Below are 21468 nucleotides of genomic sequence, written 5' to 3' on the forward strand. Positions count from 1 at the left end.
AATTAGTCGTTCGTATTACAAATCCTAATACAAGCCAGCACTTCAAACAAAATGGGAATTCTGTATACAACAAATTTGGTTTCATGGGAGATAATTTCATGGATATTCAATGGACATTAAATATCCATGACATTCTTTTTTTAAGTTCCCCAAATTCAAAGTCATGATTCATGAGAATATATCCACAGTTGCAAGTTAACAAATAAGCCAGATCAAGGCCTTACTTTCACTAATGTAATCGCATACTGTGATCATACACTATGATTTAGAGCACCATAAGCCATCGATGAGGACAGTTGAAGCTACGGGGTTTAAAACCAAATCCACACATATGCTTCTTCATCACGAGCAGAAAAGTCTGGAAAACAAGTAACCATGGCAACCTTGCACAACATCCAGCAAAGGAGATGTCTGACACGCTTCACTAGCTTCACGATCCATCCATCTCTCTAAAACTGTCTCAGCGACAATGGCAATGCGATGCTGCATCACAGAAGCACCCATCGGTCCCACTAAGTTCAGTCTCGTAGCAGACGATACAACATCTCTCAGAGTGATAAACAGGTAAGCCCTCTGAGAAGTCTCAGGATCCATGCCGAGGAAGCCACATATAAGCCCGAATATCGGGGCATGGTGGAAATGTAACTCTTTGGTGCCTAGAGCGGCGTCTCTAATCATTTTCAGGTTTGGGATCTCAGTGAAAACTGAAGCAGCCACGCGAAACAACGCTGATCCTTGAGAGATCGATGCCTTTGAAGAGACTTTGTTTGTTAAGGTAGCGTGAAGCAGTTGATCGAGCTTGTGCCATGTTTCTATGTCAGGAGATTTGAGAGCAGAGTAGACAAAAGGAAGCAGTAAGCTAGCTGTGTTATCCAACACATGAATGATATGGGTTTCTAGATCTTTGGGAGACGAAACTAACCGAGTCTGAACCGCTGCTTCCAGACCGAACGAATGAGCAAAGCCTCCGGTTGGTAAAATGGAATCGAGTAGTTGCCACTGACTCCACTGCATACTAGAGGCTCTTGACGCAACAATCCTGCTTCTTTCGTCTTCCTCAATCGTTTTTTCCATCAATCGAATACTTTCTTGAAACGGAGAGAATGCTGAAGTGAAGCAAAAACCAATGATGCATCAATATACAGAAACCATGAGAGCAAATTTGGATAAGGACTATGAGTCTTCTTTCTGTTCAACAATCCGAACTTCAGAGCTCAGATGACAAAAAATCAATTATTGGCTCAAATGCAAAGAACCCAATCTGGAAGAAACCTTTGTTTAAACAATCTTAGTGATTACAGACTCTAACGATTCCCCAATCTATGAACGTGATTGAGCAAAGTTTCAACCTTTAAAATGGCGAATTTCAAACTTGATCGTCTAAGAAATTGGAACAGAAACAACAACAGAAACTATGTCTCGATTCTCCCAGATAAATAGTTCGGATTCCTGATTCTAATGAACAAATGAATCAATTGAGAAACAAAAAACGGTGAAGATGAACAGAGAATGCTAAAATCTGATACAAACATCGTCCATGGATGAAATCCACAACGCAATCGATCGGGAAAAAAGTTTAGATCTTAAAATCCCTAAAAATGCGATTGAGAAAATCCACAACGCAATCGAATGAGGAAATCTCGCTGCTTACCGAGAGAGTGAGAGAGAGAGACTCCGAAGGAAGGCGAGGAGACATCGACGAGAAGAAGGAGCTAACAATATTATATTCTAAATTTTTAATTTTATTAACTTCAATTCAGATTGGCTTGACGGTTCAATCCAATTTATTAAAAAGTCAAGCGGGAACCGACGGGTTACCGTCTAAACCGAGTTAACCTCCAGTCCCCATAGGCTTTCATTAATATATCTTGTTTTTTTAAATGGGTTTCTATTAATAAAGTTATAGACTTATAGCTTAAAGAGTCGTGGAAGAAAAAAACAAACAATCAAAATATTTTGCGCGATCGTGACTGATTTATCTGTTTTGTGCCCTGTGAATTCTTTTGAATGTCCTGTGATTTTTTTTAATCCTGTGATTCTTTATTTTTGTTTATTTATTGCAACAAATGAAATCATGAAACTCTGGTTTTCATCAGTTTTTGTAATCGTTGAATGATTCCACCGGTATATGTTTGTTCCTGAATTCTATCAGTATTAATTTATCAATGGCCCATTATCAATCGTAGTTCACGAACGCTTGCAAAAAAACGAGAAAGAGAGATATATTTTTTTCTTAATGGAACAAAACAATGAACACACACAGTTACAAAAATAAAATAAAAAATGAACACACATACACACGTACAATTTATGTCGACTAATATAGTAAAATCAAACGTAACATACGCAGACATACAATTTTTATATATTAGTGGTGCAGAAAATTGAGAAAAATAATGTGAGTAACGTTTCCATGTTTTGAAAGTAAAAAAATCAAGGGCACTTGCCATTTTTAAAAAATTGGCATATGGCATTGCCAATTGTAGTGCCACGACCTTCCTTCGGGGGAACGAGGTATTCTTGACGACCGTTTAACTGACTCTTGCATAGCTTTTTGCAAGCTTCTTCACACATAGCCGGATCAGGGTTTTTCACCACTTTCATGCACTGATTCGGGATGCAATGTTTGACACACATTTCTACATTCATCGAATGAGAAATTTGTGCTGAAAACATCATCATAAATATAGCTACAATCATGAGAATGCTGCATGTTTTCTTCATTGTTTGAGGAGTCGCCATAACGTACGTATGTTTAATCACCACAAATGCTAAATGATTTTTTTTCCCTGTTTAAAACTGTGAACAAGATGATTTGGTGAGTTGTGTTGGGCTAGTCTAGGTGATTATATATTGAAATTAACAAATTAACCATAGCCCGTTTACCAAAAAAAATAAAAAATAACCATAGCCATTTTTAGGAGTTGTTTTTAACCCGTTTCTTGTTTCTCTGTCTTAAGATACATACATCGCCCAATAAGTTATGTAGATCTAATCGTGCTTTGCTATTTTAATTGTCCAAATAACTTATTGATATGATAAAATAATGATTAGTCGTTCGTATATATATTGCAAATCCTAGCTTGAAGATATATAAGTCCATATGCCATTTATATGGATCTACAAATGTGTGTGAAAATGGCTTCACTTGAAAGGAAATGCTTAAAATGGGAGTTATGTATACTACAAATTTGTTTATTAGTAAATAAACTAACCAAAGCTTCCAGAGATTTGCTGCTGATTTCCCCTGAAAATGAAATAACAAACACTATTTATATAACGCCAATTATATATCGCCTCAACCAAATACGGTACATATTGTAATTGGCTAATTGCAATTGTGTGACATAGTCCCTCTTGAATTATAACAATTTGAGTTCCCTGATCACTTATGTGACTTGATCAGTGAATATAGACCAAAATCGACCTTATCTATTAAAGCTCCAAAAGAACTTATTAACACATTGATATATAGAACGGAAAGTTGGTACAGAGAACTACTCATCTAATTGATGCCTTCCAGTTTCATCTTCTTGTTATTGAACTGAGGCTGATGACCTCAAGATTAGGTGTTCGATTCCTGTCCCGCATAAAGAACACAAACAATAGAAAAATAGAAAGAGAAAATTGTGAATTCAAGAAAAGGAAAAAAAAAAACCTCCCACTGAATTTTCTTTGTCATGTATTGCGAGATAAAAGAATTCAGTCACATGTCTTAAATACTTCCACGGACAAACTAAATATGTTGGAGCAAACAATTTATGGATGACTTTGCAACGGTTTATCTATGTCTATGCGTAACTGAATTTATCTTAGTCACCATAGTCCCTTACGTGCTTGATCACTTGGTCTGACTAGTACATTAAAATTCCGTCTACATTTCTGCTCATTCTCTCGCCCACATTCACGTGTGGGCTCTGCAAGTGTAGGTTGAGCTGCAGAGAGATTAATTTGAAAGAAACTTAAAACCGAAATCCTAATACGAACACAAAGATGAGCACAAGTGGGGAAAGGAAGCTGATTAATGATTTTTAATCGTCCGGACAGTTAAAGTTTGAATAGCCATTACTTTTATTTGTGGTCTAGTTTTTTGGGATTTCCGGAGAGGTGTTAAGTCTGAAGGGATGAATTAAGAAAAAATGGGTTGTTGCATGATTTTAATGTTAGGATATGAAGTCAATGGAAATTTTGTATCTGTGCAATAAAGAATGACTATGACATGTTTTGACTCTGTAGCACATTTTTTTCTTGCATGTATCTATAAACGCCCTAAATTTACTTTATACGAGGACAGCTGCCCACAGAAATATTCCTCTAATGGTTTTACACTAACACGATATTCAAATAAATTTTATGTATACCCCTACATAAGACTAGAGCATGACATGTATTGATTTCACATAAAATCCTAAATAAACGACATAAAATTTCTGTCTTTTATGTTTGTTGGGTTCAACCATTCCGAAGTAACCTATATAAACAATATGATGATGATCCATGCATACATACATTTTAATTAAAGGATAAGAAATTTCCCAGGCAAAATATCATTGAATTACTTTTTCAGTAAAAGAAAAAAAAAAGCGGTAGAATAATTAAACGAGAGTAGAAATAGAGTAATAATTCTTTTATATATATTATTTTGACCGGTAGTCCGGTTGAGTTAGACACGATAATCCATTTCCTTTTTGTTTTTCAAACATAATTAATCATAAAAGAGCTGATCATCATCGTATATGAAGAAGTCCGCCACGAATATTCCGACAAAGGTGCAGAGACCCAGACAGAGCGTAAGAAAGATAACAGGTATACCACTATGTAATGCTATTAGGTATGGTAAATCTAGATATTCCCTAGAATCCATCAAAATTTTTGATGTTATCAAATCATGACTTCTAAAATTCAGCATCTTTTGGATTATCATTATATATACACGTCTATTTCGATCGATAGATTTACCAAAAGTGGAACGGTTTATCAAATCATTAATTTTTTTTTGTTGATAAAAGGTGACTATTGTTCACCAAAAATGGACCGGTTTTCTACTATAATGTGAAATTATTATTTTGGGAAAACTAATCTTTATAGATTTTTAATTAATAGTAAGATATATGTGCGTATTTTGATAGTTAAATTTATTTGCATATTAGAAAAAGAAAATTGTCTGCGTGCATGCATATCTCAACATATTTACGTGAATTCATTATTTATTTTGTTTATTGTGTGATGCGCGCAGTTATTATTTTGTTGTATAGCGATGTGGAAAACAATCCCAATTATGTCAGAGTACAAAGGGACGATAAAAAAAAAAAAAAAAAAAAAAAACAGAGTTTAACGCACTATAAAATTCTCACGTGTGTACCTCTCAACCAAACAATATATAAACATACTTAACAGTTTCATTTCCTCTCCTCTATATCTTTCTCTTCTCATATCTAGAATCGAATCAAGGAGATAGCCTGATTAATTCCCTTTCTTTGTGAAAAAAACATAAAAAAAAATGGAGGTCAAAAGCATGATGAACACTGCCACAACGCTAATGATCGGTCTTGTGTTTATAATGATCAGCGTCGTCGCTGCGGAGGATCCGTACAGATTCTTCGAATGGCACGTAACTTATGGCAACATATCTCCCCTCGGCGTTGAACAACAGGTTCTTTATTTTCTGAACATCGCTAAAAACTATCTTTAGTTTTTTTCTTTAATTTAATTAACCTCTTTTATAATATGATTTTGGGTTTAGGGTATATTGATCAACGGAAAGTTTCCAGGACCGGACATATACTCAGTTACCAATGACAATCTCATCATCAACGTATTCAACCAACTCGACGAACCTTTCCTTATATCATGGTAACATAAATATGTCTCTCATCTTCTTCTTATTTTTTTTCCTTATCTTATAACGAATGTGCCAAGTTTTCCTTTGATTTTTTTTTTGTTTAGACATGCGATTATCGATCTCCTTTACAATACAAATATTAGCTAGTCTTTTCATATACTTAAACAATTTGTAAATTGTTTCGTGTGTATAAAATTATATTTCAGGTGTTTGTAATTAAAAAAGTGTATGGTAAAGTTCTTAAAATCAAAATTTTTGATTACAACTAACGTTGTAATTACATTATTATTTATTACTTTATTTAACTGTTTTTTTTTTGTTCACTGTTAAATTAAAAGGAGCGGGATTGAAAATCTGAGAAACTCGTTCCAAGACGGAGTGTACGGAACGACGTGCCCAATCCCGCCGGGGAAGAACTACACCTACGCCCTTCACGTTAAGGATCAGATCGGAAGCTTCTACTACTTCCCGTCGCTCGGATTTCACAAAGCCGCCGGCGGATTCGGTGGTATTCGTATCTCCACCCGTCCACTGATACCTGTCCCTTTCCCTCCTCCCGCCGATGACTACACAGTCCTCATCGGCGACTGGTACAAGACCAATCACAAGGTAACTAACCGATTCTCCTCTTACGATTTTCAATTGCGTCTTAGGGATTTGCGATTAGGTTTCCGTCAGAATCAAACCAAAATAGATAGGGACGACAAAAAAGGGATTAAGATTGGCAATGTTTGTAAATTACTTTGTAGGATTTGAGGGCAAAACTCGATAATGGTGGAAAGCTTCCTTTACCTGATGGAATTCTCATCAATGGCCGTAGTAGCGGTGCCACCATCATCACCTTTGAACCAGGTTTTGGGCACTTTTGTGATTAGAGGCGTTTTCTCTGACTTTTATTGATAAGTTATGATTTGTATAAATATCCTTTCCTGCAGGGAAGACATACAGGCTGAGAATATCAAATGTTGGATTACAGAACTCACTCAACTTCAGAATCCAAAACCATGCGATGAAGTTGGTTGAGGTCGAAGGGAGACACACTCTTCAGAACGTCTTCTCTTCGCTCGATGTTCACCTCGGTCAATCTTACTCTGTCCTTGTAACAGCAGACCAGCCTGCGAAAGATTACTACATTGTGGTCTCAAGTAGGTTTACTCCAAAGGTCCTCACCACCACCGGTGTTCTCCATTATAGTAATTATTCTGGACCTGTTTCTGGACTTATCCAAGCTGCACCAACTCTGTTGAGCTGGTCTTTTAACCAGGCTCGAGCTATCAGGTAGCGTTTTAGTGTCTCTTGCAGATATTTTCCATGTATGTTGAGGGAAACTCGTTAGATAACTTCTTATATAGGCTCCATGGTAGCTACGGAGAGATTTAGTTTAGCTGGTTTTTGTTGGTTTTCTCAGTGCAAACATAGCTATTTTTTTCTGAGATGGTTTTGGTTCGTCTTTTGTAGGACCAACCTTACAGCAAATGGACCAAGGCCAAACCCACAAGGTTCATTCCACTATGGTATGATAAACATTACTAGAACGATCAGACTTGCTAACTCTGCTGGACAGATCGAAGGCAAGCAACGATACGCCGTGAACAGTGCATCGTTTTACCCGGCAGACACCCCTCTGAAACTAGCGGACTACTTCAAAATCGATGGTGTATATGAGCCTGGAAGCATATCTGACACGCCCATTAAGGGAGGATTATTCCCTGCCACATCTGTAATGCAAGTTGATTACAGAGCCTTTGTGGAGGTTGTTTTCGAGAATTGGGAAGCTAGTGTTCAGAGCTGGCACCTTGACGGTTACTCTTTCTTCGTTGTTGGGTAAGTTAAGTATAGCAATACTTTCAAATTGTTTTCCTTTGGCTTCTCTAAGCTATTTTACTCCTAAACCTCAAATGTTCATATATGCATCCACAAATACCCGTTGTTGGGTAAGTTAAGTATAGCAATACTTTCAAATTGTTTTCCTTTGGCTTCTCTAAGCTATTTTACTCCTAAACCTCAAATGTTCATATATGCATCCACAAATACCCATACGGTAAGCAATATTTTAGCCATTTTCTAACCAAGAAATAGACCTTAAGGAACCCAAAAGTTATGTGCATCTGCTAAGATGTTGATTGTTGATGACCAACCGTGTGGACTTGGTCTAAATATCAGAATGGAACTTGGGAAGTGGAGTCCTGCTAGTAGAAAAGCTTACAATCTAAACGACGCAGTCTCACGCTGCACTGTTCAGGTGACACTTGTCTAAATTTTTTACATTTTGATCTTAAACAGTTGGCCTTAAAACTTCAGTCTGGTATTGTCTAAAAAAAACGTGGACTTTTGGATGAATATGTGCAGGTGTATCCGAAATCATGGACTGCGATATACATATCACTGGACAACGTAGGAATGTGGAACCTGAGATCAGAGTCGTGGGAAAGGCAATACTTGGGACAACAGTTGTACATGCGTGTTTACACAAACTCCACTTCTCTCAGAGATGAATACTTGATCCCCAAGAACGCTCTTCTCTGTGGTAGAGCCACCGGCCGCCACACGGCGCTGTTGTGAGTTGAGTTGAGAGATACTGATAGATAATTGCAATAATTTGCTTGAAAACGATTGATATTTCATATCTTGGGTTTTTGGGAGTGTTCTTGTTTAATAAGCTCTTGAAGAGCAGTATGGTGTATGCTTTTTATATTGGGTATAGTAATCAGATGGTGGATTGGTATGAGTATAATTATGAAGACTTGGAAGCAGATGTGACCCCTAAATCAATAATTTCCTTAAAAGAAACATTGAAAAACCCACAAAGTTAGGATTTAGGAACTATAGTATCTTAATAATCTCTGACTCTTTAACAACAAATATTACCAAACATCTTTGAGCCCATTATCCTCATCACACACATGCATACATCATTCACAAGTCACAACGTCCCCAAAAGAGTTGATAACAATATATAGCACAAAACTTTGCGGTTAACAAGAAACAGAGTACACATGAGTTCTGTGTTCATGTTGTTGTCTTGTAACCGAGTGATACCTTCTGAAATTTTTGGATTCCGTTCTGGATCAATCACACTTATTAACTTCGTGTATGTTCCACCATATTTTTATGGTTCCAACATCTTGCAATTTCAATAACGGCATTACTAGAGTTATAATAAGAGTCGCATGGGAAGTCTAAGTCATCTTCTTTATTTATGCAAAATATCGATCATTTTCCTCATGAAAGAGGAGATAAAAATAACAAACAACCCAATGCTGTAGATATAAGGTTTGTGTATAGTGGATTCTAATGTATGCTTTCCAGTTTTCATGTGAGTAGAGCAAATAAATTGATTTTTCCCAAACAAGATGGTTTTTTCACATGGCAGGGTAAATGCGATGATATAACGACAAAATATCATAAATCAATAGTTGGTGTGGACACTAATACCATACCATATTTTGGTATATGTTATGTAATGAGCTACGGTTCTGTAAGCATTTAAAAAGAGGAATATGGCATGTATTGAGTCTATTGACTTATTGGCACTTTTTAATTAATTTTCTTGCATGTATCTAAAAAGGCCACATATTTTTTTTTCGGTTAAGTCGCCACGAATTACTCTTTTTTATCCTTTTACACTAATACCAATATACCATAGTCATGAACACACACACACACACATGTACACAATATATATAGTAAAATCAAATAGACACAAGAATACATATTATTATAGATTATTTGTGCAGAAAACGAAGAAAATAATGTGAGTTTTCATACTTTACAGAAGCCAGGTATCACATATTTGCATATGGCGTTACTAAGCCTACTGCCTTCCCTTGCAGGAACGAGGTAATCTTCACCTTCGGTTTGTTGTTTGTTGCAAAGCTTCTTGCAAGCTTCTGCACAAACAGTCGGATCAGGTTTTTTCAGCAATTTCATGCACTGATTCGGGATGCAATGTTTGACACACATTTCTACATTCATCGAATGAGATATCTGTGCCGAAAACATCATCATAAATATAGCTACAATCATGAGAATGCTGCATGTTTTCTTCATCGTTTGAGTCGCCATAACGTATGTATAATTACCACACAAATTCTTGATGAATATAAACAAAATGATTTGTTGAGTAGTGTTGGGTTAGTCTCGGTGATTTATAGTAAAATTAATGATAGCCATTTTTAGTAGTTGTTTTCAATTTGTTTAATCTTTATCTGTCTTAAGATATATTCATCGAATAAGTTTTGTAGAACTTAGCTGTGCTCTACCTTTTTTAGACGTCCAAAAGACCAGAACAACTTATTGCTATGAGAAACCAATAAATTAATAATAACCATTTTGGTTTATTTTGTTTGTATCCATTTGTTGTAACAGCATTATATATCACTAACGTAACAACATATGGATACAAAATGACTCAGTTAGTTGTAACTTGTAACAACATATATATCTCAATAGAACCTATTGAATATTCAACAAACCATATAGATGTGAATTCAACAATATATATAACGTAACGTTTCCTGGTGCTAAAAAAAAAAACAAATATAACGTACCGATTCCTAATCTAACTCAGGTAAGCTTAGTCACTACATCTCTAAAGCTCAAAAGAGACATAATCGGAGGATCTCGATCGCTACTGTCATCTTATCCTATTGTCTTCTTGCCTTTCCCATGTGATGCTAAAACCATGAATTTAAAAACATTTAACCAAAAAACCTTTAGGATTTAGAAAAAAAGAAGGAGAAAGAATCGAATTGAAAACAGAGAGGTGACCCACAAATATGATACCCATACCATAAAAATCCCATAACAGGAACATGACTTGAATCTTACCCAAAGATTCTCCATTCCTCCCATGTGCTCATTCTTTTTAGTTTCTGTTTTACTTCACCTTTTCTTATATAAAAAAGTTCCCTTTTTTCTTTATGTTTTCTCTAGATAAACCTTCTACGACTACTTTCATTTTCCCTCAAAATTGATAAGATCGTATATTTCCACGGAATATATAGCCATGTGGATATCTCACCATCAAGAATTGGATTGAACAAGACTTTTAGCGCATTAACTAGGCAGAACCACTTGAAATCTCTTTGTTCAGTCATAACGACGTTGTGTTTAGTAAAAGGTATTCTATACAATTTGTTTATAAACCCCCGAGCCCAAGACCCAAAGACACTTTTTTGAACCAACATTTCTTCGTTTGGATCAATGGATGCACTCGGGCGGCGAATCAATAGGCCGAATTCTTTTTAGTTAAAAAGATTAAAGTGAATTAAATTAAATTAAATATATACTAAGGAATTTTTTCAATTTCATTTTTTCTTAGGAAATTGACCACTTTAACATTTATAAGTACTCTTTAGCTCTTGTTTCGAATAAAAACAATATTACCCGCCACAAAAGCGGTCCATATTGGTTTGAAAATACTATCACGGTCGGACCAATCCGATCAAACCGGTTCATATTGGTTTGAAAAGCGCTGATAATGAAGTTATACTGTATATCCATAATCCATATATTGACTATGGATGCATTTGTTAAAGACAATAATAACTTTGATCATTGTGAGTCGTATAGTGTAAAGGAAGTATGTGGGATGGTCTAATTGAAAAAAAGTAATGATACATTGAAACTCATCACTAATTCACTATACAAACATATCACCTGTCAATGTCTTTTTAAGTGTTTGGGTTTTTAGCTCTTGATATTGAAGCCTGTCTTCTCCTTTCTTTTTCTTTTCTTTATGTCACGTGAACGCTCAAAATTCTTGACCAACACATAAAAATGGACCCCTTTTATGTTCACACCCCCACACCCAAACTTTATCAATTAGGTCAATCTAGCTCCTAAGCTTTAATTATTACTTATTGCCATTTGTTGGCTAAGCACGTGATTTCAAGTTTGTGAAGATACAAAACAGAAGATTTAATTTGAGCGATTTCCAAGAATATTAGCAAATGGGGAGAAATATCATCAAGCCCTAAGATAAATCTGAACTTTTGTTTCGCTCAAAGAAGAAAGAATTGCAGATGAAGCGATATGGTCCTTGATAATTGAGAATTACCCATGTGCTGTACATGCATTGAGAGATCCATTTTATAATTGAGAAGCAAACATAATAATTCTCTCACACGGAAATAAAGTATGGTGCCATCCTTTTGGTAAGAAAGAAATATCTGATCTGCATCTTTTGAATGCTATTCTTGAAAATTGTTTTGGAATGTTTAGAAGTAAATGAACTTCTAACTCTAAGCCGCCGAAAATTTCGATCAGCTCTAAAAACAAAGACTTGGATTTTTTTTTTTTTTTGCTAACTAAAAAAACTTGAAGTTGAAGTGAGAGAAGATAGAAATGAATATTGTCGACGAATTATGGAGAGAGACCTCCAAAATCACAGTCACACATATCCAAGATTGAAAAAAAAAGAAAGAATGATGACTTGTCGTGGTGGGTGCCTCAGAGGCGGATACATTCTCTTTTGAATTACGAATACACTACAAAGTACAAGTGGATATCTCTCGGCCAACACGTCCAAAAACTAATTGATTTTGTTTCTTAATTAACATAACAAAATGAATATAGATTTTCTGTTCACAGTATTTTCTTTTTTAATTATTGATTAGTTTTAAATAATATCTATCACACATGCCACGGATCCACAAGCGATCAATCATCCTTCTTCAATTATCTGTCGATTCTATATCTGGCAAGATCGGAACATTCTTTGATTTCTTTCGTTTAGTATAATTTTTTATAATACGAATTCAAAAAAAATTGGTAAAGCAACGTTCAAATGGGGTAATTATACTATGCCTGACCATCAGATATCTATGTACTATTTTACAAAATTTACATACAGTATTTTAACTCGGATACCCATAGCCATAAGCCGTGATAAAATAAGTTCGAGATCTATTCTTTAATAACAGATGAATGACGTAGACGGCAGATCAATATACTTGGCCTCAAACAAATTAAAATTAAGCTAGAAATCTAGGGTATATTAATTTTCTAGATTATGTAATTATCTAAAAACAGTGATGTCCGCAAAATCTACTATTCAAAATATTAATGATATTAATCAAAATCACATCATATAAAATCAACCATCATTAATGATAATTATCAGGCTTGTCTTTTTTCGTTTCTTTCGGGCAACTAAAAGGCTTATCTACTTGGAAACAAATACGAAAATTATATATATATATATATTCGATATATATTACAAAGCTTCAATTTTCAGACATAAGCCCATATCTCTCTCTCTCTTCTCTCTTCTCTCTTCTTCTCCTCTTCTTCTCCTCTTCTTCTCTTCTCTCCTTTGGTAGTGATCAAGATGGATATGTACAAAGATGATAGCTCACCATACTGTTATTTCCATCCAAAGGAAGAATATGTTGGAGTGTGTCCCCTCTGTCTGAACGAGAGGCTTCTGGTTTTAGCTTCAAAGCAGAGATCATTAAGACCCAAACACTCTTCCTCTTCACCAATCATCACTCTCCCTAAGATCTTCGCCTTGAGCTCTCTCCTCAGTCGTCTCGATCTCCGTCACCACCGGAAATTCCATCCCTCCTCCGATCTTGACGTCTCCACAAGCCAAGAAGGTACCCAACTTTATCTAGTTTTATACTACACTCAATTTAATTATATATACTTCAACATAATATACATTCATCTAATTATTGTTATCAACTTACAAATAATCTTATTCATCTAATTATTGTTATCAACTTACAAATAATCTTATTCATCTAATTATTGTTATCAACTTACAAATAATCTTACCACAAGATCTAATTCCAGTTGGATGTTTTTTCAGTTCATACACGGATTTTTCCGTTTTTCAAAAAATAAGATTTTCAATTTGTCTCCCCACACAATATTCATTAATTTTTTTTTTTGTGTGGAATCATGAGATTATTGCATATTTTTACACTTATACTATCTCGAAGTTTTTTACAAGAGCAATAATTCTTTTATTTGCAACGATATCTATACGTACATAATTTTCTGTATGACCATAAACATTTATAGTAGACTCTTTCTCTACAGTAATGCGTCCATATATATTCTTATCAAATCGGACAGCTAAAATTTTGTTTTACTCGATATATGATTTGTGGGCTACTGCTAATATTTTAAGTAATGTAGTTGTTATGTATATATTTATATGAAACTCTAATTATTGTACCAAATCGATAATAATTGAAATCTAATTTATTTTGTTTTGTTCAGATTCTTTTATATCGATAAAATTCGAAGACGATGGAAACGCGTCGTGGGAAAAGAAAACAGTGTCAAAGGTTTGTGTAGACAACACAAACTCAACATGTAAGAAGCAGCAGCAATCCCCTATAACGAGCACTACGAGTATCGTAGAGCACAATAGTGCCAAGACATCGCTTAGGTGGCGCAAACGTATTGGTCATCTTTTCCACGTCATCAAACTCAGATCAGGATCGACCACCTCTTCCTGCCACGTAGCATCATCCAAGGTCGAGGGAGCCAAAGTGAGGAAACAGGGTTGGATGGTGAGGACCTTAACCAGAAGAAAATCCAGGAAAAGTAAAAGTTGATTTTTTCATATAATTGTTAATTACTTAAAACATTATATTTTTCTATCATTTTTGTTTGTTTGTTTAATAGTTGGTTTGGTCGTTTCTTCAATGATTGATGCTTCTGTTTAAAGAAGAAAAATGTGGAAGCTTTTTTTTGTAAGTAATGACAATCATGGATTCAAATTCGATTGAAACGTCGATATTAGATTTCTTTCTAAAATTATGTGTATTACATATAAATTTTTGGTTTTTAAAATAAAAAATTTACATATAATTAAGCTTATATATAAAAGGGACAAGAGGCTTGGCCTGCACCATACCCCTTTGTAGGCATGTGGTCGGAATCTGATAAAGCCATTAAAAGATGGAAGAAGGGTCAAAATAGCCTTTTATCATTATTTTCAAAATGACAAAAGAGAAAGTTTTTGAAGAAAAAGAAAAGAAAAAGGAAGCTAAAGAGAGAGAAGAAAAATACAAAAGCGAGTTGCTTTAAAATAATTAATTTGCATGGGATTCTTGGAATTTTTCAATGACTTTTAGTGCTCACCTTAATATCCTTTTTATCAATATATAAAGAAAATAAATGAGAGTAGTACAAGTTATAATGCAAGAAGAAGAGTCCATGTTAGGTTGTTCACAGTAGTGGGAAACATTGGAGCACAAAAAATGGACCCCAAAGCATTGCCCCATTCACATTGTCTTATAGTTGTCTTTTTTTTTTTGTATACATTGTATATTTCCAAATCCTAAATTAACAGATTTGGGGATAAATTTTATATTAGAATATATTGAGATAGTTATAGCACCTCGGTTTATGTTAGAGAATTGTCATGCCATATGTATCTAAGTTTTACCAGGTTCATTTTGATTCGAAACGAAAGTGGTTAAATGGTTAAAACGAAATAGTAGTAGATGCATTTGACAATGTTGATTTTGATATATGATCTTTATTGTGTTTTGAGGTGACCACTCAAAGAAAAAAGTTCTTTATTTTTTTTCTAAGTTCAAGCAAAAGTAGGAAAGCAATGTGACTCCTCCAAAACAAATTATATAAGAATTTTATCAATGTGGCAAGACTGACTGATGCGAGAGAAAACCTAATTGTTAGGTTGATTTAACCACGAGTAGACTTTAGTTTGTTTTGTGTACTTTTATCTACTTTTGCGGACTTTTTTAATACCTTTTTATATATTTTGAACTATTATTAAAACCCTATGTCGAACAGAGTTGCTGGATGTTTTATGGTCAGGAGTCATCATTTTATTCAAATCGATACTTGAACAAGTTCAAAAGCCCCATGCAAAGAGTCCACCGAGAAATTAACAGCTTTCCAAAAAAAAAAAAAATTGGATAGTGGAGACTGGAGATAAACAAAAAGAAACTATTGAATTTTGAATCGATTGATTGTGCTGATTATGATAAAATCAGGATGATTTATCAGCGTTTGAGACCTAGCTATGCTGCTATTTTTAGCACATGGGATTATGAGTGAAGTTTGTATATATCTGATTTTGCATAAGTTTCGTAAAATTGGGTTTCTTTTGTCGAGAGCGTTGGCTGTGGGGTTAAACGGGACCATTTTTTTATAGATGATCGTATTCAAAACTAGGAGCAGGACCACGCACCTATATTTTTTACCTAACATAAAGATTTTGAACAATTAAATGAAGTTTTCAAAATATTATATAGCTCTATTTGGATTGATCCAAATAACAAATTCTTAAATTAATTACCACACACATGCATGAAATATTGGGAACTCATATGATGACTAAGACAAGGATCCTTGATCGGGACGTGAGCCCCAATGGTCTGCATATATATGGACACACAAAGACATCGCTTAGAGCATCTCCAATGGTTTCCTTATTTTTTCCCTCAAAATGAGGTAAAGGTTTATTTTAATAGTCTCCTTCATTTTTTCTCTAAAAAAAGAATAGTCTAAGTATACTCTTTTCTTATTTTATTATTAATTGCAAACAACACCCACTATTTTTTAATTTACAAATTATACCCAATTATTTTTAAAAAATTATAAAATTTAAACAAACAAAATTCTTAATTTATATTAAAACATTTATTGCATAAAGAAAATTTCATAACATTACAAAGAAAAATTATTTTTTCACGTTTTTATTTATAAAGTTAATGAATATTTATTTATTTTTATGTTTTAAAAACAATAATATTTTATTGTATAGTAAATAAAAGTTTAAAACTTTGTTTAGATATAGATAAAATTTATGTAAAACTATAAGGATAATTTTGCAAATAAACAAAGCTAAAAAGTGAAATGAGGGGATGAATAGTGTTCACTCAAATTTGATGTAACACTGTTCATAAACTCATTTTTTCCCTCAAAATGATGTACCATTGCAGAAGAGTTTCCCTCATTTTTTGATGTTTTCCCTCAAAATGAGGAATTATTGGAGATGGTCTTATGCGAATCGTCTAATACGATATGGGGTTAAATTTAAAACACAAGATTTTACGACAATAATTCGATACTTTTTGATAGTAAATAACTATAAATGTCAGTCATGAGTTAAAAGAATTGGTATGTAAATATCAAAGTCTTGAACTAGAGAACATGACGTATTCTTAACCTTGGAACTACTTCAACTACAGTACTTATTCAATTTTTTACCAATGTGATCGTCTGATATATAGACCTCATGGTTGCTTGATAGATCGAGAGACAAGTACACATAATGTTTTCTTTATTATCCTCCAAAGTGAAGCCAACGAAGACTTAAGTTGTGCAACTGATATTTGATGATAAAACAATTTTCATCAGTCATATTCTAAAACAATGTTGGCAACACAACGAGCACCTGAGGTTCTATGGTGTAGTGGTTAGCACTCTGGACTTTGAATCCAGCGACCTGGGTTCGACTCCCGGTAGGACCTCTTTCTCAAGCATTCCCATTTTTTTTTCTAACAACACTGTAAAGTCTGTAATTGGAGCAATTTTAAAAATTAAATTTTTAATTAAATAAAAATACATGATATACCACAAAAATATACTCAATATCAAAACAATTCAAACCAACACGAACCGGTTATGAAAGGCTAATGGCAATCAGCACCAAATAACATTTACATATTGTTTTCCTTTAGTACATACAAATCTGAAAGCTATTAGTAGAACTTAGCAGCAAAACCTCAGATATAAACAACACATGCGTGAGTAACAGTCACGTAACAAACCATGGATTTCGGTTGATCCATGGATGGCTTCTAAATAGGCTAATAATTATTTTATTCTCCATGGTTGTGATGGTTGGTGTTCTCTTGATTTCTTCTGTTGCTTCTCTCTCTCCTGAAAGCATGAAACAGATCCAATCCGAGGCCGACATTGAGGATGTTCATTCCCGCCATACCAAACAGAGCGAGCGGTAACTCCACGCCTTTCTCAAACTTGTGCGCGTCTTTGATCAGCTTCACAGTGATGAGAATGTGAGGAATGCACCTCGCAAACACAAAGGCTATCCAGTTTAGCACCCATTCCAGTTTCACCAATGCCGTGTTGCTGTCTCGGATTCCCGCCATTCTCCTTAGCTTCCTCACGTGTAGAAAGATCGAATGCATCTGTTTACACATCCAGAGCAACTATAGATTGCTACATTTTTCATGTTTGTTGAGTTGAAAAATGTAGTTTGTATCCAACTATAGATTGCTACATATGAAACTAGAGACTAAATGCATGTAAGCATAGATTCGGAAAAAGAACAGAGACAAGCCAGGGAAGAATCTTCAGGAAGACGAAAGTGGAACGTACCTCACAAATGAGAGTAAGAATGAGGTAGTTGATGGTTACATTTCGGTATAGAGCCAAGGTGAAGCAAACGAGGAGGACGAGATGGTGAACAAGAATGGAAGGTATTAAGCCACTGTATAACCGGTACTGAAGCATGTCCCACTGGTCATATGCAAAGTAGCCACAAGAGAAACACAAAGCTGGATACGCCCATTTCCAAGTACCACCAACCAACTCTGAATGATCAAACATCTCCTCTAAACCTTTGGCTAAGCACTGATTGAGCAGAATGAAAACCACTGTGGTAACACACCGAATGCAGTGTTTAAAGATGCAAAATCATAATCAGTAATGGCTTGGTGAAGAGAAAAACTGCATCATCATACAAAGATAAGGCGGAAACCAAACGGTGTGATTGCCTTCAAACTCAAACAGGAAGATCTAAAACACTAATGATTACTATGAATCATTAAAAAAATAGTAAATTGAGAGATGTTTCAACAAAACATCACTCTTGGCTTAAAATCCAAGTGCCTAAAAGAAGTAACTAGGAAACAAGCATAGCAGTAACTGAGACAATCGTAAGAACAAATCAATAAGAAATAAGAAGTGCATTTAGCTATGGGCTAAATAGCAAATGATAGAAAACACAAAGCTTCCAATAATACGTACAATCGATCAATGCCAATGAACAATAATACGTACACGAGCACAAGATACAAATTTCAATGTATAAAGGGTTGGAAAAATGGACCTGAGGCGGATGTGACGATTGAGTGCAAAAGCGAGACGGAGGTATTAACGAAGAGAGGGTCACGAGAGAGCCAAGAACGAACAACCCAATTCACCGATTGAAAGAAGCATCCGCCGCAAATCACCCAGAGAAGCTCCGTACGGAGATTGAAAACAATCTCAAAGACGACGGAGACAAGCCAAAGAAGCAACGTCGCCAGAAAAAACTGCCCCGACCCATTATTCTTCCCTCCCGTGCTCCCAATTCCCGTCCTCGCCATCGAAACCCCTTCTTCTTCTTCTTCTCTCTCGAGACCTAAATTTGATTCCTTAGCTTCCCAGGCTCGAAGCTTTGCCTTTCCATTTTGGCGGACGAGAGACCGTACAAATACCTTCTTCACGTTACAAGAACGCTTTTGTGACGCAACGGACACGTGTCTATCTACTACTGTTCGGTCTGATGCTGAGTCATCAAATTAAAAACATATCATTACGTTTCAACGTCGACATAAATTGTGCCGACATTCGATGTCGGACAAATCTGCTATCTTATGAGGCCTAGTTCACTCATCAGATACGGCCCATGTATGATCCGTTATGATCGGCACGAAAGCCCAAACCCAAAACATAGTCTGCTGGAAAGATATGAATAACCAAAACAATTCGGAACCGAAACTTCTGGATTGAACACACTTACTCAATACTATACAGCAATACAACAAAACCAAGTGTTGTTGTCGTTGTTAGTTGTTACAAACACAAGAACAAGAAGACATATAAACAAAAACACCATCAAACACTGAAGTATTCAAACCATGCGTAATAAGTAGATAATATTACTTGTTTTTGCCTTTTAGACAGGTTTCCACACGGACAAAACCTCCTGAAACATCTCCAGCATCAGTTCACGATCAGCTTGCCTGAAGAAACCGCTGATCTCGTCTCTGACATCATAAATCTTCCCGAAATCAAACAAATACATCAGACACCCTTTCTTCAGCTTCTCCAGCTGATAAAGCCAAGCCTCTTGTAGCCTCTCGAGCACATTACCCGAGTTTATGTCTTCCATAAGGCTTTCCTCGCACGCCGCTTTCAAATCCGTTATATCGTATTTGTTTGCAGCACCGAGAAGGGCGAGCCGGTGTTTCCAGAACTCTTCTTGGGTTATGTTTCCGTAAAGGTAACTCAGGAGAGCCATGCAAGACTCTCTGGACATGTCGTCGATGTGGATTGTGGACGATTCTTTTTCCTTGAGGTCGTGGTGGAACATGCTTCTGAAGACGGTTGAGCTAGCCGAGAGGATGGCTTTGTGAGCAGAGAGCGTTCCACCAGCTGTGTGGATTGTGACATCGGTTAGGATGCTTTCCTCTAGCATCCGTGACAGGCACTTGAGAGTGGTCTGAGTCGAGATTGATTGCATTGTTGCATCGGTTGGCCAAACTGGAGAAGCTTCACCACCCTGGATTTTTTATTTGATAATTGATCAGCCACGGAAAAATAGAATAAGAAATGCTAGAGATTTGAGAGTTGCAGCTAAAAAAGATCAAAACTTGCATTCAAAGGGCAGATTTTGAGATCCAGAAACTCGACATCAATGGTGAATCGACCGTGGAAACTGGAGTCCACATGCCACACACAATCATCAGTTGTACGCAGCAGTTTTTCATAAACTGCACCACAAATAGAGAACATCTCAGCTTACATAGACACAAGGCTAATTCAGTTCCAACCATTCCCAATAAGATACTTAAGCATATGCAATCAATAACATTTAAATTTGATTTTTTTCCATCAACTTCCCAGTTTCACTGTACTGAGAAGCTGAAATTCATGATGGATTCCTGAGAATTCATTGTTGTTTTTCTTATTACAACATATATTAACTAAGCTACTTCACGTTTTCCGAAACCCCTAATTCCATCCTCCACAACATAATTTACATAAACTGAACTAACAATCAAATTTCCAAATCCCAACTAACTGGAAAATTCAGAAAGCACACATACCAGGAGAGATGTAGAATCTACGATTAGGACCAACGTTGGAGACACGAAGAACAAATTTAGCAACAGGAGGTTGCTCTTTGGATACTCGAGAAAGTTCTGGGAAAAGTCTCACCGATAGATAACGATTCCTCTCTATAGACAAATGCCTTCATACCCAACAAAAACATAATCAAAAGAGCACAAACAAAAATAAAATAAGATAAAAATCCCCAAGAAGAAAAAAACAAAAAAACCAAAAAAAAAAAAGATAAAAGTATGTTGTTACCAATTCCAGATTCCAACTTTGAAAGGATCGGATTTCTTGAAAGAGCAAGGTCCAAAATTTTCAATCCTCCATTGCGCTAACCTCGAGATTGTCTCCACCTTCGTGTCCCCCATCCACTCTCTTTCTCTTTCTCCTGTGAACTCTTAGAGTTTTGACTTCCTTTTCTTCTCAAAACGCTTTACTTCACGCCAAAATGACACGACCGAAGCAAGCAACTAACACAGACTCAGCAGCCTCCATCTCGCGCCACGTGTACGAAGATGATGGCGGGTTTTCTTTTTCTAATCATTAAACCGGTTCCCTCCGGT

General features: G+C 35.6%; 6 protein-coding genes and 1 non-coding gene across 7 annotated transcripts; 3 read left to right on the plus strand and 4 right to left on the minus strand.

Moving 5' to 3' along the window:
• Positions 1 to 13: 13 nt before the first annotated feature.
• Positions 14 to 1709, minus strand: LOC18992759 (urease accessory protein F). The gene is made up of 2 exons (XM_006416195.2): positions 1652 to 1709; positions 14 to 1106 (listed from the first exon to the last, which is right to left on the minus strand). Exon 2 carries the CDS (start codon positions 1072 to 1074, stop codon positions 343 to 345), a length of 732 nt encoding a protein of 243 aa, XP_006416258.2. The 5' UTR covers positions 1075 to 1106; positions 1652 to 1709; the 3' UTR covers positions 14 to 342.
• Positions 1710 to 2433: 724 nt separating this feature from the next.
• Positions 2434 to 2742, minus strand: LOC18992760. Its single transcript, XM_006416196.1, has one exon. The coding sequence runs from the start codon at positions 2740 to 2742 to the stop codon at positions 2434 to 2436; it is 309 nt and encodes a 102-aa protein (XP_006416259.1).
• A 2747-nt stretch (positions 2743 to 5489) lies between these two features.
• LOC18992761 (L-ascorbate oxidase homolog) lies at positions 5490 to 8588 on the plus strand. The gene is made up of 8 exons (XM_006416197.2): positions 5490 to 5653; positions 5744 to 5853; positions 6181 to 6451; positions 6592 to 6694; positions 6778 to 7120; positions 7301 to 7666; positions 8006 to 8084; positions 8192 to 8588. The coding sequence occupies exons 1-8, from the start codon at positions 5501 to 5503 to the stop codon at positions 8402 to 8404; spliced, it is 1638 nt and encodes a 545-aa protein (XP_006416260.1). The 5' UTR covers positions 5490 to 5500; the 3' UTR covers positions 8405 to 8588.
• Positions 8589 to 13092: 4504 nt separating this feature from the next.
• On the plus strand, positions 13093 to 14591 carry LOC18992763. The gene is made up of 2 exons (XM_006416199.2): positions 13093 to 13443; positions 14075 to 14591. Exons 1-2 carry the CDS (start codon positions 13176 to 13178, stop codon positions 14413 to 14415), a joined length of 609 nt encoding a protein of 202 aa, XP_006416262.1. The 5' UTR covers positions 13093 to 13175; the 3' UTR covers positions 14416 to 14591.
• A 2644-nt stretch (positions 14592 to 17235) lies between these two features.
• Positions 17236 to 17307, plus strand: TRNAQ-UUG. The gene has a single exon. It is a non-coding gene; the product is annotated as a tRNA-Gln (tRNA).
• Positions 17308 to 17408: 101 nt separating this feature from the next.
• Positions 17409 to 19249, minus strand: LOC18992764 (TLC domain-containing protein 2). The gene is made up of 3 exons (XM_006416200.2): positions 18912 to 19249; positions 18179 to 18456; positions 17409 to 17988 (listed from the first exon to the last, which is right to left on the minus strand). The coding sequence occupies exons 1-3, from the start codon at positions 19168 to 19170 to the stop codon at positions 17659 to 17661; spliced, it is 867 nt and encodes a 288-aa protein (XP_006416263.1). The 5' UTR covers positions 19171 to 19249; the 3' UTR covers positions 17409 to 17658.
• A 301-nt stretch (positions 19250 to 19550) lies between these two features.
• LOC18992765 (BTB/POZ domain-containing protein At1g21780) lies at positions 19551 to 21368 on the minus strand. Its single transcript, XM_006416201.2, has 4 exons — positions 21161 to 21368; positions 20896 to 21041; positions 20444 to 20559; positions 19551 to 20348 (listed from the first exon to the last, which is right to left on the minus strand). The coding sequence occupies exons 1-4, from the start codon at positions 21271 to 21273 to the stop codon at positions 19743 to 19745; spliced, it is 981 nt and encodes a 326-aa protein (XP_006416264.1). The 5' UTR covers positions 21274 to 21368; the 3' UTR covers positions 19551 to 19742.
• Between the last annotated feature and the right edge of the window lie 100 nt (positions 21369 to 21468).

Source organism: Eutrema salsugineum, unplaced genomic scaffold, assembly GCF_000478725.1.
Source record: "Eutrema salsugineum unplaced genomic scaffold, Eutsalg1_0 scaffold_5, whole genome shotgun sequence".
NCBI classification, from domain to species: Eukaryota; Viridiplantae; Streptophyta; class Magnoliopsida; order Brassicales; family Brassicaceae; genus Eutrema; species Eutrema salsugineum.

What these genes read in the sequence shown, in the direction of transcription:
- LOC18992764 (XM_006416200.2), bottom strand. Translation starts at nt 19,170, where the DNA reads ATGGCGAGGACGGGAATTGGGAGCACGGGAGGGAAGAATAATGGGTCG. An exon ending in AATCGTCACATCCGCCTCAG is followed by an intron (nt 18,457 to 18,911) that starts GTCCATTTTTCC and finishes GTGTTACCACAG; the next exon opens with TGGTTTTCATTCTGCTCAAT. An exon ending in TTCTTACTCTCATTTGTGAG is followed by an intron (nt 17,989 to 18,178) that starts GTACGTTCCACT and finishes ATGTGTAAACAG; the next exon opens with ATGCATTCGATCTTTCTACA.
- LOC18992765 (XM_006416201.2), bottom strand. Translation starts at nt 21,273, where the DNA reads ATGGGGGACACGAAGGTGGAGACAATCTCGAGGTTAGCGCAATGGAGG. An exon ending in AAAGTTGGAATCTGGAATTG is followed by an intron (nt 21,042 to 21,160) that starts GTAACAACATAC and finishes TTGGGTATGAAG; the next exon opens with GCATTTGTCTATAGAGAGGA. An exon ending in TCAAAATCTGCCCTTTGAAT is followed by an intron (nt 20,349 to 20,443) that starts GCAAGTTTTGAT and finishes TAAAAAATCCAG; the next exon opens with GGTGGTGAAGCTTCTCCAGT.
- LOC18992761 (XM_006416197.2), top strand. Translation starts at nt 5,501, where the DNA reads ATGGAGGTCAAAAGCATGATGAACACTGCCACAACGCTAATGATCGGT. An exon ending in GAACCTTTCCTTATATCATG is followed by an intron (nt 5,854 to 6,180) that starts GTAACATAAATA and finishes TTAAATTAAAAG; the next exon opens with GAGCGGGATTGAAAATCTGA. An exon ending in TACTCTTTCTTCGTTGTTGG is followed by an intron (nt 7,667 to 8,005) that starts GTAAGTTAAGTA and finishes TCTAAATATCAG; the next exon opens with AATGGAACTTGGGAAGTGGA.
- LOC18992759 (XM_006416195.2), bottom strand. Translation starts at nt 1,074, where the DNA reads ATGGAAAAAACGATTGAGGAAGACGAAAGAAGCAGGATTGTTGCGTCA.
- LOC18992763 (XM_006416199.2), top strand. Translation starts at nt 13,176, where the DNA reads ATGGATATGTACAAAGATGATAGCTCACCATACTGTTATTTCCATCCA. An exon ending in CGTCTCCACAAGCCAAGAAG is followed by an intron (nt 13,444 to 14,074) that starts GTACCCAACTTT and finishes TGTTTTGTTCAG; the next exon opens with ATTCTTTTATATCGATAAAA.
- LOC18992760 (XM_006416196.1), bottom strand. Translation starts at nt 2,742, where the DNA reads ATGGCGACTCCTCAAACAATGAAGAAAACATGCAGCATTCTCATGATT.